This window comes from Cnephaeus nilssonii, assembly GCF_951640355.1.
Source record: "Cnephaeus nilssonii genome assembly, chromosome: 1".
In the NCBI taxonomy this organism is placed as follows: domain Eukaryota; kingdom Metazoa; phylum Chordata; class Mammalia; order Chiroptera; family Vespertilionidae; genus Cnephaeus; species Cnephaeus nilssonii.
In genome coordinates this window covers 39,616,774-39,634,556 of record NC_137072.1, presented here as the reverse complement: position 1 = coordinate 39,634,556, position 17,783 = coordinate 39,616,774, and the positions used below count along the sequence as shown (strand labels likewise).

Sequence of the window (17,783 nt, the reverse complement as noted above, 5' to 3'; positions counted from 1 at the left end):
CCAGGCTAGCTAAGGTGGGTACCAGCGGGGGCCCCCTGATCATCCCACTAGTTGCCCCGCAGAGGGCGGCGACTGGCAGTGGGGGTGGCAGGGCTAGCGAGCAGGTGGCGCCAGGCCGGCCAAGGCAGATGCCCTCGGGCAGCCCTGATCACCCCACCAGTCGCCCCACAGATCGGCCCTGATTGCTGGCCAGACCTAGGGACCCTACCTGTGCATGAATTTCATGCATCGGGCCTCTAGTAAATAAGTAAATAAATAAAAGAATAAATCTCATTTAAAAAATACTGTATTACATATTTGAAAATTGCTAAGAGAGTAAAGTTCTCATTATTTATAAATAATCGAATTAAAAAGCACCATCTTATGTTGTACTTGTAATTTGTCTTTGTATATGTCTCTATCTTGTCTGCTTTTGGAATACAACTTTTATCCTTAGTTCCTCTACTGATTTGAAACTAATACAATCTGTTTTTATACTTGTTACTCTAGAAATTATGTATATCTGTATGAAACTCTACTATTAAGATAAGCCTCTTTCCAGATTTCACATTTCTCCATCAGTATTGGGAGGTCTTTAAGGCAAATCATACCAGATTAAATGAAATTACTCCTAGATATAACTTTTTTTTTTTTTTTGGATATAACATTTTTTTAAAAAGCAGCCCAGCCCTAGCTGGTTCAGCTCAGTGGATATAGAGCGTCAGCTTACAGACTGAAAGGTCAAGGGCATGTACCTTGGTTGCAGGTTCCTCCCCAGTCCATACCCTGGTCAGGGCATGTGCAAGAGACAACTAATCGATGTGTTTCTCTAGCATTGATATTTTCTGTCCCACTCTTTCTAAAAATCAATGGAAAAATATCCTCAGGTGAGGATTTTTAAAAAAGCAGCCCACACACATTAACACTGTCCTTCAGTTTAAAAACAGATTACAGCCCAGCCAGCTGGTTTGCTTATGGTTGATCATCGACCCACGAAGGAAGAGGGTACTGGTTTGATTCCAGTTGGTCGGGGCACTTGCCAGGCTGCAGCTAGATCACTGGTTGAGGGGTAGTGCATTCAGGGGACAGCCAATCGATGTTTCTCTCTCTCTAAAATAAAAAATAAATATTTAAAAACCGATTACAGCCCTAGCCGGTTTGGTTCAGTGGATAGAATGTTGGCCCTTCTATAGATGTTTTTGTCTCTCTCCCTTCCTTCCACTCAAAAAAAAAAAAAAAGGGAAAAATATCCTCGGGTGCGGATTAACGAAACAAACAAAAAAAAACTTACAAAAAAACCCAGATTACAGTTGAATCTAAACTTATGTTCTGGGTGAGGAACGTACCCTAATCACTTAGTTAGGCCTTGCTGAAGTAGTTGGAGGAAAGTCCTTACAACAATCTTGAATGTTATATACCTCTACCACTGATGTCTTTTTTAAATCACTACAATCTTTGTAATTACAAAATTAATCTCAAAACGAAAGGAAACTTGGGAAAGAGGGTCTTTGGGTAAAAATCCTCAACTTCAGAGGCTCTCCTTTTCTGATGAGTAAATTTTGCAGTGAATCTACTTCAGTGTATGTGTATGCAAATTCCTATTCTTCATCTTGAAAAAGTGGCCCATTTCAGGACTTGAGCATGGGAAGTATACATGGGCTGAACATCTGATTGTGTCTGGAATGAGAGGTGTAACCTAAAACTGATGGAGAAAGGACTAGGAATACAGGAGTGGCTTAAATAGGCTCCCTCAGGCCCTTTCAGGAATTTTTAGTCTCAATTGGATGAGTGAGTTGTAAGTTCATCAGGTCAAAGAAGGGGCATTCTACCTAGCTGGATTGGCTGTGGTTGGAGCATTAGCCCTCGGACTAAAGGGTTCAGGGTTCGGTTCTGGTCAAGGGCACATACCTCAGTTGAAGGCTTGATCCCCAATTCTGATTGGGGGGTGTGTGTGGGGCAACCAATAGATGTGCCTCTCTTACATCAATGTTTATCTCAGTCTCTCCCCATCCCTTCCACTCTTGTATAAAAAAATCAATGGAAAAAATATCCTCAGATGAGAATTAAACAAAAACAAAAACAAAAAAGGGGTGTGTGTGTGTGTGAAGGGGCATTCTAGTAACGGTGGAATATGTGCACTTGCTGAGCACTTACCAAGTGCCAAGTGCTGGTCTAAAGCCACACTGTCCAGTATGGCAGCCATTAGCCACTGTATCTGAGGAACTAGTTATGTGTGGCTTTCAGCCTAAAACTTCCTAGGAAAGAAAACTCAAGAACTAGAAATAATGTTTTGAATGTACTTTGAAGCTATATGGCATTTATGTTTACGCTACCATAGGCAGGTTAACCTATTATTGTCTTAAAATTTTAACAAACAAGACAACAGTATTAAAATGTAATTTTTAAATTGTTTTTACTTTTCAGTAAAATTAATACTTGTGACAAATCTTCCCTGAAATTATGAATTAACTGCTCAGAGTTAACAAGAAATGGATTCTTCCATTAAATTTATAAAATATTTAGCTTGTAAGAAACAAATTTTTTTCATTATTATTACATAGCATTCAAGGATAATAAAGCTGTCTTGAGATTTCAAACTGAGAAATCTATGCAAGAGTTTTAAAAAGTGCATCAATCAAGGTACAGTTTAAATATTAATATACACATATTCCAGACCCCAATTCCATTTAACACGGATATTAACCTTTCTGTTTAATTCCCTCTGCTCCCCCCAGTATGGCATGACTTTGTAGAGCAGTGGTGCTCAATGGGAGCACCTTTGACCTCCAGCACACCCTCTGCTCCCCCCAGTATGGCATGACTTTGTAGAGCAGTGGTGCTCAATGGGAGCACCTTTGACCTCCAGCACACATTTGGCATCAGTAATCACTGTGACTGTGATGGGGGAATGGGTACCAATGGCAAATAGTGGGTAGAACCCAAGGATGCTGCTAAATGTCCTTTAATGCACAGGATGAACCCCCTCAACAAAGAATTACCCAGCCCAAATGTTAACAGAACCAGTGGTAAGAACCCCTGTGGTAGAGTATGACCCAATTTCCATTTTACAAATAGACTGTCCCCTGGAATTCTGAGAACACAGACTGATAGAAATCAGGACATAGACCATTTAATTACCTTCGACCTGCTCCCCTAATTTAATACCTTAATATGGAAAGTTAATTTGAACTGTTCTGAAGAAGCTAAGCAAACAGTTTCTGTTGCACATTTTTCTGGACTATTATAAAACTTTAATGATATGTAAAGCACCTGGCAAATAAAGTGCTCTACAAGTTCTGAAAACGTCTCAACACATTGCAAATAAAGAGCTTCACTTATTTGTTCAAATTTGTCAGGACTGTTTAGACAGGTTAAGTTTAGTTGATTTGCTTTTTAAAAATAATCTTTCACAAATGTCCTTTACAAATAGGAGTGCATATATGTGGGGTGTGTGATACAAGTAAGAATTGTCAGCATCTTTTCCACACAAATTCAGGTTGTAAAGTACCAATGTATCCAATGAAAATTCTAATGGGGAACCCAATTTTTAAAAAATCATTTTAAGTTTACTAAGCAGAAACATTTTTAGTACTTTACTAATCATTCATCTCCACATTCACATTCTGTGTATTTTCTCATGGTCAACAAACTGATTCAAATTATTTAAGTTATCCCACCATGTAAAGAGAAAAGCTTCTGCAATACATTGAAACCATGGAGTTATCTTAATTTCGCCGCTGGCTGCCTTTTTCAGCATTTCTTCCACCTCTTCCTTTGACACATAGCGATAAGTTTTAATTTCATTGGGGTCTGGATCCAAAGTCACGTTCTTTCTCACAAACAAAATGTAATCAATTTCATGTTCTCCCCAGATACTATCAGACTGAGCCTTGTAGTGAATTCTAGTCAGATAATTAATTTCTTCTGGAGGAACCTAGGACGAAAATGAAGCAGTAATAGAAATATCAAAAACAAATAATCTAAATTAACTGACCACATTTCAGTGCTATCCTGAACAAAAGAAGTAGAGTTTTAGTTAGGACTTTAAAAATTTAATTTTTTTTAAAAAAAATTTAATTTTCTATTGATGATTTATGGAAATAGTACTATATAGTTTCAAGTACCTAAATTTTTTCCATAGGACCAAAAATAATTTGATATATTGAAAGAATTGTATTTTAAAATTTTTATTTTATCATTATTTTTAAAAATATATTTTTATTGATTTTAGAGAGGAAGGGAGAGAGATAAATATCAATGACAGAGAATCATTGATCAGCTGCCTCCTGCACACCACACACCAGGATTGAGCCTGCAATCTGGGCATGTGCTCTGATGGGGAATCGAACTCTGACCTTCTGCTTCATAGATCCATGCTCAACCACTGAGCCATGCCAGCTGGGCAGAATTATATATTTTTTTAAAAGCAGTCACTCTGTGGGGGGCGGGGGGGGGGAAGGAGGGGGAGATTGGTGGGGGGGGGAGGAGATGGGGGATAAGGACACATGTAATACCTTAATCAATAAAGAAAGAAAAAAAAAAAAGCAGTCACTCAAACTGGAATTCTATCAGTCTCCCTTCACATCTTAATATTACCTTTTGGGAGAAAAAAATACTTGCTATTTAACTAGATGAGAGATACTTTGTTTATTCAGATATTTTGTCTTACTTAAAGGGGACAATTTGGGAGGAGGGGGATGATTTTAATTCACCCAGACTTGTGGTTCATAATCTTAAGGATTTCCACAAGAAAATAATTCATCTTTGATATGACCAATTATAAAAATAGTCAACTTTATACTGGTGAACAGACCAATCTGTTTCGATACTGAGGTAAATTCTGACAATATTAAGAAATAAAAATTTCAATATTTTTATTCAAGTTTTTTTTGGGGGGGCCAATAACTATAAAGAGGTTACAAAGCAGAAACCTACACCTGGGTCTAAAATTTTAATGAAAAATGTTTTAATATACGTTTAGATTTCACCTTGTAGGGGTTGGTTATGCAATCAATTTAGTTACCTGTTCCATGGGAATTCCCAATTCAGCCTTTAAACGCCTCTGTGCTGCTCGCCTTACTCCAATTGCCTCATTTTCTTCAAGCTCTCCTGGGTTACTTAAGGGATGACTACAACAAGTATTGGTAAAACAACCTGGAACATGTTAATATAGATGTAGATTAACTTTTGCTCATAGTAGGTCTAAAAGCTCAAAACAACCCAAAGATTTAAAACTAATAGAAAAATTAATCAAAGATTCTTGAAGATTGATTTCTAAATCAGTTATAATGGACTATCAGTCATCATTTTGTGAAATAGACATGTATAGATAAGTTCTTTATTAATGCCTTTTTAACAAAAAAGATCAAGATGTAAGATACAGATTTAAACACACACACACACACACACACACGCACCCCTAGCAGTTTTTATCCTTTACTGCTATTTTATTAGGCTGCACTCATTGTATAAGCTTCTTTTATGTAGAATATAAAATTATGTCCTTCACAGGATTTCCCTTTTTGACAATGGCTAACCAGAAAGTTCCAAATGACAAAGTCAAATTAAATATAGTTCCCAACAAAATACTGTACATCGATTGGGCACACTAACCTGGAAAGGTAATTTTAGCATCTGATCTCTGCTGTAGCAGGAGCTTATTTTCAGTGTTGAATAAGAAGACACTAAAAGCTCGATGCAGTAATCCTGAAAGCAAAAACAATACTGTTAATATAGTTTTAAAATACCAGTTATGTGCCTGATTCTCTACTTGGAATTCAGGATATTAGTAACTTGCTGGCAGTTCTGCTTTTATCCATTGTCTTCTATTTAGTGAGTCTCCAGATGGCTACAATGGAGAAGAACTCCGGCATACCAGCAAGAAGTTGGCCTCCAAGTGAAAGAAATGGAGATCTGTCAGCCAGTCTGCTACCGGCCAACCTCCCGTCCAGGGACATTAGGCTTAGTGAGCCTTATCCTGAGAAAGCTGGGAAGGTATGTGCTTTCATTTACAATACTTGTCTCTTTCTCCATTCACTAGAAAAAAAGCATTATAGGCTTGACAAGTGCTATTTTGCTAGGATTACTATATTTCTTCTTTTTTACAAACCAAATTAATCCTGAAGAAGCTGAGTAAAAGACATGAAGTTGCCTGGCCAGTGTGGCTCAGTGGTTGAGCATCAACCTATGAACCAAGAGGTCAAGGTTTGATTCCTGGCCAGGGCATATGCCCAGGATTGTGGGCTCAATCCCCAGTAGGGGGCATGCAGGAGGCAGTTGATCAATGATGTTTCTATCTCTCTCCCCTCCTCCTTTCCTTTCTTAAATAAATAAATAAATAAATAAATAAATAAATAAATAAATCCTACCTAATAAAGAGAGAATATGATCCTATCTAATAAAGAGAGAATATGCCATCACAAAGATGGCGGCGCCCAGTGCGGACCCGCCCTCAGCCCCCCAGCTGCCCAGGGCTGGCCTGAGGTGCAGGCAAACCTCAGATGGCGGCTGCCCAGGCAACACCGGAGGCGCAGGCAAGCCTCGGATGTCGGCCACCTAGCCAACGCCCAAGGCTCAGGTAACCAGGGCCGGCTGAGGCTTGTGCTGCCAGCAGTGGCAGCAGCAGAGGTGTGATGGGGGCATCACCTTCCCCTGATCGCCGGGTCGCCTCCCATCCCTGAGGGCTCCCGGACTGTGAGAGGGGGCAGGCTGGGCTGAGGGACCCCCCCCTACCTCCAGTGCATGAATTTTCTTTCTTTTTTTTAAAATATATTTTATTGATTTTTTACAGAGAGGAAGAGAGAGGAATAGAGTTAGAAACATCGATCAGCTGCCTCTTGCACCCCCCCCCACTGGGGATGTGCCCACAACCAAGGTACATGCCCTTGACCGGAATCGAACCTGGGACCCTTGAGTCCGCAGGCCGACGCTCTATCCACTGAGCCAAACCGGTTTCGGCCAGTGCATGAATTTTCATGCACCGGGCCTCTAGTGTATATATGTAAAAGCCTAAGCGACCAATACGATCGAATGACCAGAATGACTGCTCGACCAGTCACTATGATGCGCACTGACCACCAGGGCAGATGCTCAATGCAGGAGCTGCCCCCTGGTGGTAAGTGGGCTCCCACAGCCAACCTCCCCCAGCAAACCTCCCCCACCAGCCGGCAAACCTCCTGTGGTCTCTCCCACCATCCGGCAGGTCCTGACCAGCAGCTGGAAGGCCTAGCCCCGATTGGGACTGGGTGCGACGCTCCCGATAGGCCCTGATTGCCAGCCAGGCCTAGGGACCCCACCCGTGCCCAAATTCCATGCACTGGGCCTCTAGTCTCTATATATAAAACCCTAAGTGTCCAAACGACCAGTTGACTGGTCGCTATGATGCGCACTGACCACCGGGGTGCAGACATTCAATGCAGGAGTTGCCCCCTGCTGGTCAGTGTACTCCCACAGCCAATCTCCCATGGTCCCTCCCCTGAGCTGGCCAGCCCCCATTGGCCCCAGTTGGGACTGGGTGAGACGGGCCCCCATTGGCCCTGATCGCTGGCCAGGCTGATGAACCCCACCGGAGCACCAATTCGTGCGCTGGGCCTCTAGTATATGTATAAAAGACATGAAGTGGAAATCACTGTTAAGCAGGGAAAGCAGCAAAACAGGTTGTATAATTACACCACTCACCTAATGGGAAGCAGAGATAAAATATGATGATAAAGGTCACACCTTTACCAACATACTTTTCTCAGCTGCCCTGAAATGCCTAGGCATGTCACTTTCTCACACAGTATTTCAAAACAGTACCTTTCTCAATGTTTTCATTCAGGTGACAATTCTTTTTGGTCTCAGCCCCAATTTTATTGTCATTTTCATCAATAAGAATACACATCTCTGCCAGGAGCTGAACCTGTTTCTCATCAAGATGGTCGGTGTTGAGTTCAGGCATGGTGACAGAATGTCCGACCTCTCCTAGAATCCTAAGAGGGAGGAGAAAGAAAGGCCGCTGTGTCACAGGTCTCGAATTGTCATATGAACACAGTGACAAGTCAATTCTGAATCCAGAGCCCAGTAAGCAAATACTGTAAGCCATTTCAGAGGGTCAGGACTGTGGCCGCTGCTCCTGGCGTCCCCACCGCTCTTACTCCCAGCATTCAGCCTCATCTTGGCCATCAGCTGGAAAGGCATGTGGAGATTTAATGTCTGTCTGTCACTGATGTGTGTCACAGCCATCCATCCATCCTCTGCAGCCCAGACTGTGTCCTGTGGTGGCCTCTGCCTCTGCACACTTTCCTTCCTTAGGAGCCTGTCCGGCTATGGTCTAGTCCCAACCTCACTTTTCACCCTGCTGTTCACCCTTTCTGTGTTGTCTATGATAACCCATATTATACATTACATATACAAAGGTGGCTCCTATGGTAACCATATTCCCTCCTATGCCACATTCTAATCTGTTAAAATCCCCTTTTCAAGGTCCACTCTATGTGCCCAACACTCACGAACCTTTTAACCAACACGCACCACCGGGCATCCTAGGAAGATTGTGACCGCTGCGTCCCCTCTCCACAGGCAGCAGAGTGAGCAGCACCCCTGCGGACGCGGCCAGTGCCCCGTCTGCGGTGAGCGCGACCCCGCCCTGGCAGCGCGTGAACTGCTCCGGGGAAACTTCACCGAGGAGCAGCAGAACAGGAATTTCACTCCCTTTTCACAAATGCACAGTCTCTCTACCCCCTGCCCCCCGCAAACAACTAACTCGGAAAAAGCATTCTTAGCTCACAGGACCTAACAGGCGGCGGGGCCGGTTTGGTCCTCAGGCTGAAGGTGGTCCCCCCCTCCCAAAGCTCACTGAGGGCGGTGCCGAGCCTCCGGGACTCTCGGGGACCGGCCCCAGGTGTCCCCCTCGAGGACCCCCGTCTCTCTCCCTCAGGGACCTCCACGCCCCGTCTCCCTCAGGACCACCGGGGGCCCTCAGAGTCTCCCCTCGGGAACGCCCCATCTCTCCCCTAGGGAACCCCCACCCCTCGTCTTTCCGCCTCGGGGACCTGCCCCCCGTCGACCCCTGTGAACTCCCCATCTCTCCCTTCGGGAGCCAGTCCCCCTTCTCTGCCCTCGCTATACCTGGGAGCCACTCGTCACTAGCCCTCAGGGACCCCGACCCCACATCGCTCCCCCTGGGGACCCCTTTTCTCCCCTCGGGGGCGCACTGAACCTGAGGTGCCGACAGTCCGTGGGCTGCCGCTCCGCCGCGCGCGCTTCCCTCCGGCCCAGGCCCCGCGGGCTGCCTCCCCGCGGTCCAGGCCCCTGACGCCGAGAGCCCAATCTCCGGCGGCCGCGCCAGAGCGCACGCATCTGCAGGCCAATCGCGCGCGGCCAAGGCATGACGTCACGTCGCGCGATGGCGCCACGCCCACCTCGCGCAGGGTCTCTCGCGGGACCGGGGGTCGCAGACCCGCTTTTAGCCCCTGACCTAGGAGCCACCTGACGTAGGGCTGCTTCCCAGTCCCCCCGGAGGACGGTCCTGGGGCAACTGTGCCTGGAGTCGCGCCTGCGCACTGGGGGTCTGCGCACTGCACTGAATACATTGCGGAGCCGCTCACCCAGTTGGCTCCGACGGGGTCCTTGGCGTGAAGATGAAGGTAGAAGTCACTGTTGATGTAGTAGCTTGGGGGCCGCACACCCCGGGTTACATTGTTTGGAATCGTTAAAGAGTGTACCTCCAATGGGAAGTTTCTGTGAGTTCTGAAACGGTAATGTTCCCAGGGACAGTTGCTGAGCGAGGTAGAGGCAGTTTAAGGAGCCTTCTGCGCAGGTGGCAGACATTTATTTTATCCATATATTCATTGAAGGTTGCATGTTAGTAATGCAGACTACATGAGAAATTATCTTTCAATGTTTAGATATTGTTAACATTCAAACCTATAAAGAATTTTTGTGAGTTTATTTGAGAGCCATACAATTGCCGGGAAGCAGAATCTCAATGTATTGGGATAATGCTCTGGAGAGTGGCCGTTTTTCACCTTGTTTCATACATTACAACCAAAAGAGGAGACTTCCGTAAAATCCATTGGTGATAGATTAGGGAGACCTTTAGCCTGATAATGGAGGCGGGGAAACCTCTGTGATTGGATAAAAAGTAAAATGATAGACACATACTTCTTAGGTGGGTACAGGATAGTTACTAGTCAACAATAAATACAACAATAACAATGAAGGAATTTATGGCACCCGTCTTGGCGCCCAGGACATTCGGTTGTGCCCTGAAGGGTCTGGAAAAAGGGAAGTTACAAGTTACCCAGACATTTCAATATGTTATCATACATGCAGAAAGACAGTAGGCTCAGTTAAGGTAAAGAATGACCTTTGTCAGGGAAGAGACTGGCCTAGGATGTGACTATCCACCATAACTACTTTTAAAATTTTAGAGGGAAGGTAGGGGAGGTGGGGGCAAGAGGGAGAGATCAACCGAAGGACTTGTATGCATGCATAAAAGCATGACCAATGGACACAGACACCAGGGGGGTGAGGGCATGGGGGGGGTAAAGGGGGGATAAGGACACATATGTAATACCTTAATCAATAAAGAAAAAAATATGCCACTAAAAAGACTTTGATGACAAATACAAAATAAAGGTCTTCAAATGTTAAAAAAAAAATCCATGAAGAAACCCCAAAACAATTTTAAAGAATGAAAACATAACCTTCAGAAATGTCTTCACTGCATATTTGCTTCTATACTTACTGTTCATGAACTGTTGCTATGAACAAGGGTGGAATTCATGTAATACTAGAGGCCCGGTGCACGTTGCACTGGGGGGGGGTGGAAGCGGCGGGGTGTCCCTCAGCCCAGCCTGCACCCTCTCCAATCTGGGACCCCTCAGGGGATGTCCGACTGCCGGTTCAGGCCCGATCCCTGTAGGATCGGGCCTGAACCGGCAGTCGGACATCCCTCTCACACTCTGGGACTGCTGGCTCCCAACCGCTCGCCTGCCCGATTGCCCCTAACTGCTTCTGCATGTCAGCCTGATCACCCCCTAACCACTCCCCTGCCAGCCTGATCCATGACTAACTGCTCCCCTGCCGGCCCGATTGCCCCCAACTGCCCTCCACTGCAGGCCCGGTCCCCCCAACTGCCCTTCCCTGCAGGTTCGGTTGCCCCCAACTGCCCTCCCCTGCTGGCCTGGTCACCCCCAACTGCCCTCCCCTGCAGGCCCAGTCCCCCGCAACTGCCTTCCCCTGCTGGGTATCTTGTGGCAGCCATCTTTGATCACATGGGGGTGGCCATCTTGTGCGAGGGCACGAGGGTCAATTTGCATATTACCTCTTTGTTATATAGGATAATTGCTCAATGTGACAACAAGCTGTACTATTGTTTGCTGGGTGATAATTCAACTTACTGGTAATTCTTTTACCACTTGTCTGTATTTGCACTGTTTGTGAAATCATCATTCACTTAGATATTAGATCTTTATTTGGCTAGAACCCTTCATTTGTATGTTAACATTTGTTACTAGGATTATTTTATCATTGACCTGTAACAAAGTAGTACATGTCTCAAAAAAAAAAAAATGAAGATACAGATAAGACAAAAAAAATAAAGTTTTAATTTCAGACCATCCTTTGTGATTACTTTAGGTTTTTGAGTTTGAAAGACTGCCATGTAGGCCTTCCCTGAATAACTTGTCAGGTTAGCATGTGGCCCCTTTTTCGTCCACAATATAAAGTAATTGAAATTATGTTTAGCCTAATAATGGAGAAAATAAAAGGGAGTAAGCATTGCTAAGAGAGTCACTTAAAATGTAGTTGGGAGGCTTTTAGGGAAGTGGGGTCTATGCAGATCTTACCCTCAGTTCCCATAGCTGCTATTAACTTGCTAAACAGCTCAAGGCTGAGCGATAAACATAACATCCTGGAACAACCGTTGTATAGACATAGGAACTTAAAAACCAAAATTCAGCCCTAGCTGGTTTGGCTCAGTGGCTAGCATGTTAGCCTGCGGACTGAAGCCTCCCAGGTTCAATTACAGCCAAGAGCACATGCCCGGATTGCAGGCTCGATCTCCAGTAGGTGCTGTGCAGGAGGCAGCCTGTCAATGATTCTCTCTCATCATTGATGTTTCTATCTCTCTCTCCCTTCCTCTCTGAAATCAATAAAAATTATATTTTTAAAAAACAAAAACCAAATTCAGCCCGGCCAGTGTTGCTCAGTGGTTGAGCATTGACCCATGAACCAGGAGGTCAGAGCTCAATTCTCAGTCAGAGCACATGCTGGGGATACTGCCTCTATCCCCAGTAGGGGGTGTGCAGGAGGCAACTGATCATGACTCTCTCTCATAATTGATGTTTCTATCTGTTTCTCCCTTTCCCTCCCTCCCTTTGAAATCAATAACATTAAAAAAATTCAATGTAGTAAATATGAAGATCTGATACTGTTATAATTAACCTAGTTATTAATAATAGGAGAGGAACAAAGGGAAGATAGACGCATACCCAGTAAAGTTGGGGTGACCTTGGAAAAGTACTTGGCTGTCAGTTACACCTGGGAACAGGTCATTGGCCAGAATGGGCATGGCCACTGCAAGGGCAAGAAATTTGGGATATTTAATCCCGGGACTCTTGTTGCAGCGGGTGGCGCACTCTCTTGGTTTGCCTGCACTTGGCACATGGCTCACCACCATGTGGACCCCACACACAATGGACTAATGGGACTGCAACTAGCCTGATGCTGAACTGGACCCAGCTGCAATATGGAATGGAAACTCTGGACACTGGCTTTGTTTCTAGCTCTACTGAAACCCCAGCCACACTTCTTCTATGACCGGACTAAGGGAAACGGGTCTTTGGAAACCCAGGGATGTAATTCCATGCAAATATAAATCACTCATCCTCTCATGCAAATCTCAGAAAATTTGTTTTCTCCGTATATCATAAAGACTCCACCCCAGCACTCAACAGGAAAAAGGACAATTTTCCCGGTAACAGATCTACTTGGTTTTATTAAAACAGTTTATGAGTCTGGCAGCATCCCATCTAGCAACTAGAAAGGAGGTCCCAAGAGTTGTACAAAATGGAAGGATTTTACTAGTATAGGAAGAAGGGTGGGGCAAGGGAGCTATTAGGGGAAGAAAATAAAGAATTGCTTAGGGGGACTGCTGATGTAGACAGTTCACTGTCTGCAGTGAGAGTCACCCTCCCTGGCAGCGCAAACGCAGTTGTGGGCCGTGTGTGAACTGTCCCAAGGAAACTTCACCGAGGGACAGTGAAATGAATTTTACTCCATTTTCACAAATACAAAATATCTCTCCCTCCAACTAAATTGCAAACCGTTCTTAGCTCACAGGACATAACAGAGGGGCTGGATTTGGTCCACAGGTCCAAATAAACTTTTAAATTGTTTTATAACCTCAGATGTGTATTGGTGAACAGTATTATTATGACATTAATTTTGACCTCATGGAGTCCCTGGCAGGATCTTGGAAATGCCAGTGGTCCCTGGAATACTCTTGAGAACTGCTGGTGTAGTGGGAAGTCTACTGAATATAGAACACCTTACTTAGTTTTTATCAGGGCTTTGCTACCTGTTGTTGAATAATATTGTGCTAAAATTCCTCATCACCTTCATCTGTAATAGGAGAAAGCTTAGATGGTCTTGAAGTTCCCTTCTAGTTTAAATCTGCCTGCATTATTTACTGTGCTAGGAGCATTTTACATATTTTTTTTCACTTTATCATTACATGTAAATGGTATCCCTATTGATATGAAGGAACTGAAGTTCAGAGATGACTTATATTTCTTTTATGTTCCCCTTTATAACATAAATAGGCTCATGAGACCAAAGTTCTAGACTTAACTAACATGGCACAGCATTCACATTTCAATACTTTACTTTGAAACTTCCAAGTTATGGAAATTATTGACATCAGATTGGGGACAGTGATATTCCCATCAAGAAATCTTAGTATATCATCTTGATACATATGGAGAAATTCAGAATTCAGAATGCCCAGCAATGGGAGTTCATTGTGTATGCATAAGCCTGTTTACAAGATTCAGAGTCATATACTAGTAGTTGTTTGGTTTTAAGTTTTAAGTTCACTCCAGAGCTGTTTAAGTATTTGGTTTTCATATTGTTAATGTTAACAAAAAGAGAAGAGATAGGAGTTCTAGTTTAGCCTCTTATTCTGTGACCTTGGGCCAGTTCCTACATATATTGGAGCACCTCTTCTAAAACATGCCTCACATTAACTGGGCACTGTTATTGTTATGAATGTAAGTAGTTGTTGGTTACAAGCCATACAGTATTGATAAAGAAATAAAAGGATAGCAACTGTGTGGCTTACAGAATAGTACATAGCTCCTTACAGTATTTTAGTTTTCATTCATTTGTACTTGTGATCAATAGAGATACAGTTTTCTAATGTCATCTGGAACAGATCTGCAGTAAATGTTTGGTTGTTCTTTAAAGTAGAGTTTCCCAACACCCCCCCCCCCAAATAATTACCGTACTTTTTAATCTAGGTGTCATAATGAGAACAACACAGATTTGTTTCTTTATTCAAAAACATCAAAACTGCTGTTCTGGAACTGAAACATATTCCTAAAGACAGCTTGAAGACTAAACATACACCCACTGTGAGATTAGTTGTTCCTTTTCATTCGGCACGTGGACAGCACACAAGGTAACAAGTATGTACTAGGTGAAACTTAATACAGATTGAAATTTTTTTTGAGGCAAGAACGTCATGAATGAGGCACAGGTGACATGGGTTAGCAACTCAGTTCTGGTGAAGTTTTATTGTATGGACTGGACTCTTTGGTCCACAAAATTATGAATTAACTTTCCTAGTGAGAGCACTTTTGAATAGGGAAAACAGTAGTTGTTCAGGTGTTGTATTCACATGCCATGATTGTGTTTTTCTTAATTCTCCTCTTGCATAGACCTCGATAAATTTTGTACCTAAAAAGAACTGGAAAACTTGACCTATGCCATTCAGGAGTCTATATACTCTTGAGAAGTACAAATATTTACCCTTTAGCAAACATTTTTGGGTGCATACTGTGCCAGGCACTTTTCTAGGTCTTGGAAATAAAGCAGTGAACAAATTAGAAAAAGTTGTTTTTATAGAGTTTACAATACATGCTAGTGGAAGAAACAGTAACACATACTCAAATAATGTCATAAGAGGTTATAAGTACTATGAAGAAAAATACAGTTAAGGGATAATGAGGGACTATGCCATTTAAAGATAAGTGATAAGGAGAACATTTCTGAAGTGTTATTTGAGCAGAGATCTGAATGAAGTGCTACACATGTTCAAGAAAAAAATGTTTATTATATATATCTCATATAATGCACATACAGGGTATCCCAAAAAATGTATACACACTTTAACAGCTGGTAGCTCAATTTTGAAAATGAAATGTATTTTAATAAACACTGCCTTTATAATTATTCAAAGTGTGTGTACACATTTTTTGGACACCCTACATACAAAATGACATGAGACTGATCATGAAGCAATATATTAACCAGCTCAACCCTATAGTATACCTAGGTATTTGAGGTACAGATCAAATAATCAGTGATGAAGCTCATGATTGAATACCCAGCAAACCTCATCTACCTATCAACCATGCTCATTATTGAATCTTACTAAATTCAGCTTTATTTCCTTCTTGGTGGGAAAAAATCATATGCCTTTGCATTGATGGGCATGTGACAAAATAGGAACTTATTTTATGGGAAGGGTACTCCTTACAGTTTCTGCAAAAGCAAATAGATACCAGGATGACAATCACAACTTTAAAAAAAATTATATAGTTATTTCAGGATACAGTGTGTTATGGGTTGAATTGTGCCCCCCTCCCAATTTATATGTTGAAATTCTAACCCCCAGAACCTCAGAATGTAACCTTATTTGGAAAAAGGGTTGTTGTTCTAGTAGATTAGTTAGAATGAAGTCACAGTGGAGTAGGATGGGCCCCTAATCCAGTATGATCTTCCAATATGATCTTATAAGAAGAACTAGAGGCCTAATGGATGAAATTTGTGCACGGGTGTGTGTGTGTGTGTGTGTGTGTGTATATCCCTCAGCTCGGCCTGCGCCCTCTTGCAATCTGGGACCTCTCGGGTAGGGTCCCTAGGCATGGCCAATAATCAGGGCCTATAGGGGCTTTCCTTCCCCTGGCTGCCGGCAGCTGGCCCCACCTCCACGGCTGCCACTGCTTGGGTTCCCAACCCCCCCCCCCCCCCCCCCCCCAGCCCGCCAAAGATTAGATCAAAATCCCTCTGTAGGTGACAGGCCTGGGCCTCCCTCTGTGGGGTGATAGATAGATTGCCCCGCAGAGGGAGGCCCCGCCCACCCACCACAGTGCCACCCGTTGGTTAGCCTGGGCCTCCCTCTTTGAGGCTCTCAATCCTGGGGCTCCACCATCGATCACTGTGCAAAGGGAGGCCCTGCCCACCTGGCTGGGGCTCTGCGATAGATCACTGGGCAGAGGGTGGCCTGGGCCTCCCTCTGTGGGGCTATGGCAGGGCCCCCTGACTCCCGACCAATCACATCGCACCTGCCTTGGCTGGCCTGGCGCCAGTGCGTGTCATAGCGTGGTCATCTGGCAGGTCGTCTGGATGGTCGTTCTGCTGTTCAGTTGTTCAGTCGCTTTGCATATTACACTTTTATTATTATAGATGCCAAGAGAAGGGACCTGCACACAGAGAGATGCCACCTGAAGACTGGAGTTATTGCTGCCACAAACGAAGTAAAGCCAGATCTCTAAATAGCAGCTAAGAGAGGCATGGAATAGTGTCCCTCATAGCTGCCAGAGGAACCAACTCTGATGACACCTTGATCCTGGACTTCTAATATATATGCTTTTATTGCTTTTAGAGAGAAGGAGAAAGGGAGATAGAAACATTGATGAAAGAGATCTGATGCCTCCTAATGAGGATCAAACCCACAACCAGACATGTGCCCTGACTGGGAATCAAACCTATGACCTCTCAGTGCATGGGATGAAGCTCAATTGAATGACACAGGCCAGGGCTCTAATATATTTCTATTGCTTAAGCCACCTAGTTTGTGGTATTTTGTTTCTGCAGCTCTCAAAGGAATACATGGTGGAAAGAACATGAACCTGGATTTTGATCTAATCTTTGCTCCATTGCATAGTACCTTTTTGAATTTTAATTAGAATCATTTCTACTTTATATTGTTTTGAGGATTAAACAAGTTACCAAATATGAGTGCCTGACACACAGTAGACCCTCAAAGTGATTCCTTTCCCTTCTTAGTTTTGTGATAACTCATTATTTACAGTAACTTTTGTGGAACCTTAATTATATCAAAGAAAAGTTACTTCAATTAACAATATCCTATTTCATCCAAACTCTGGTTGCTGTGTTGCAAAATAAACCCACATATTAGCATGTGAATTAGCTGAAGATACTGTGGTTCATAAAGCTTTTCATCAGTGACCATGCCCAGCAGAAGTCCTTGAGCACATTAGGTGACAGATAAAACTGTTACTTGAATGTTTTCTACAACCTCCAAGAGTGTGAAGGCCTTGGTTCATCTCACATAATTGTTTCCAGCGCTAAGCTTGAAACATACTTGAAAATACTAATGCAGACATCACTTAAGGGTTTTATTCTACATACTTAAAAAAAAAGTATTTTATTGATTTTTTTTTTTTTTACAGAGAGGAAGGGGGAAGGATAGAGAGTTAGAAACATCTATCAGCTACCTCCTGCACACCCCCTATTGGGGATGTGCCCGCAACCAAGGTACATGCCCTTGCCCGGAATCGAATCTGGGACCC

General features: G+C 43.5%; 1 protein-coding gene across 3 annotated transcripts; it reads right to left on the bottom strand.

Annotated features, from left to right (window-relative positions):
* Positions 1 to 2,375: 2,375 nt before the first annotated feature.
* On the bottom strand, positions 2,376 to 9,473 carry LOC307098609 (isopentenyl-diphosphate Delta-isomerase 1). Of its 3 annotated transcripts, none has more exons than XR_013813447.1 (6): positions 9,179 to 9,473; positions 7,777 to 7,949; positions 5,593 to 5,685; positions 5,003 to 5,133; positions 2,840 to 3,913; positions 2,376 to 2,763 (listed from the first exon to the last, which is right to left on the bottom strand). XR_013813447.1 is itself a non-coding variant. In XM_079769541.1 (6 exons), the coding sequence occupies exons 3-6, from the start codon at positions 7,916 to 7,918 to the stop codon at positions 3,596 to 3,598; spliced, it is 684 nt and encodes a 227-aa protein (XP_079625667.1). In that variant the 5' UTR covers positions 7,919 to 7,949; positions 8,473 to 8,634; positions 9,179 to 9,285; the 3' UTR covers positions 2,376 to 3,595. The 3 variants fall into 3 exon arrangements, 2 of the variants coding, with proteins under 2 accessions (XP_079625667.1, XP_079625666.1); XM_079769541.1 differs by adding an exon at positions 8,473 to 8,634 and having other exon boundaries at positions 2,376 to 3,913; positions 9,179 to 9,285; XM_079769540.1 differs by having other exon boundaries at positions 2,376 to 3,913.
* Between the last annotated feature and the right edge of the window lie 8,310 nt (positions 9,474 to 17,783).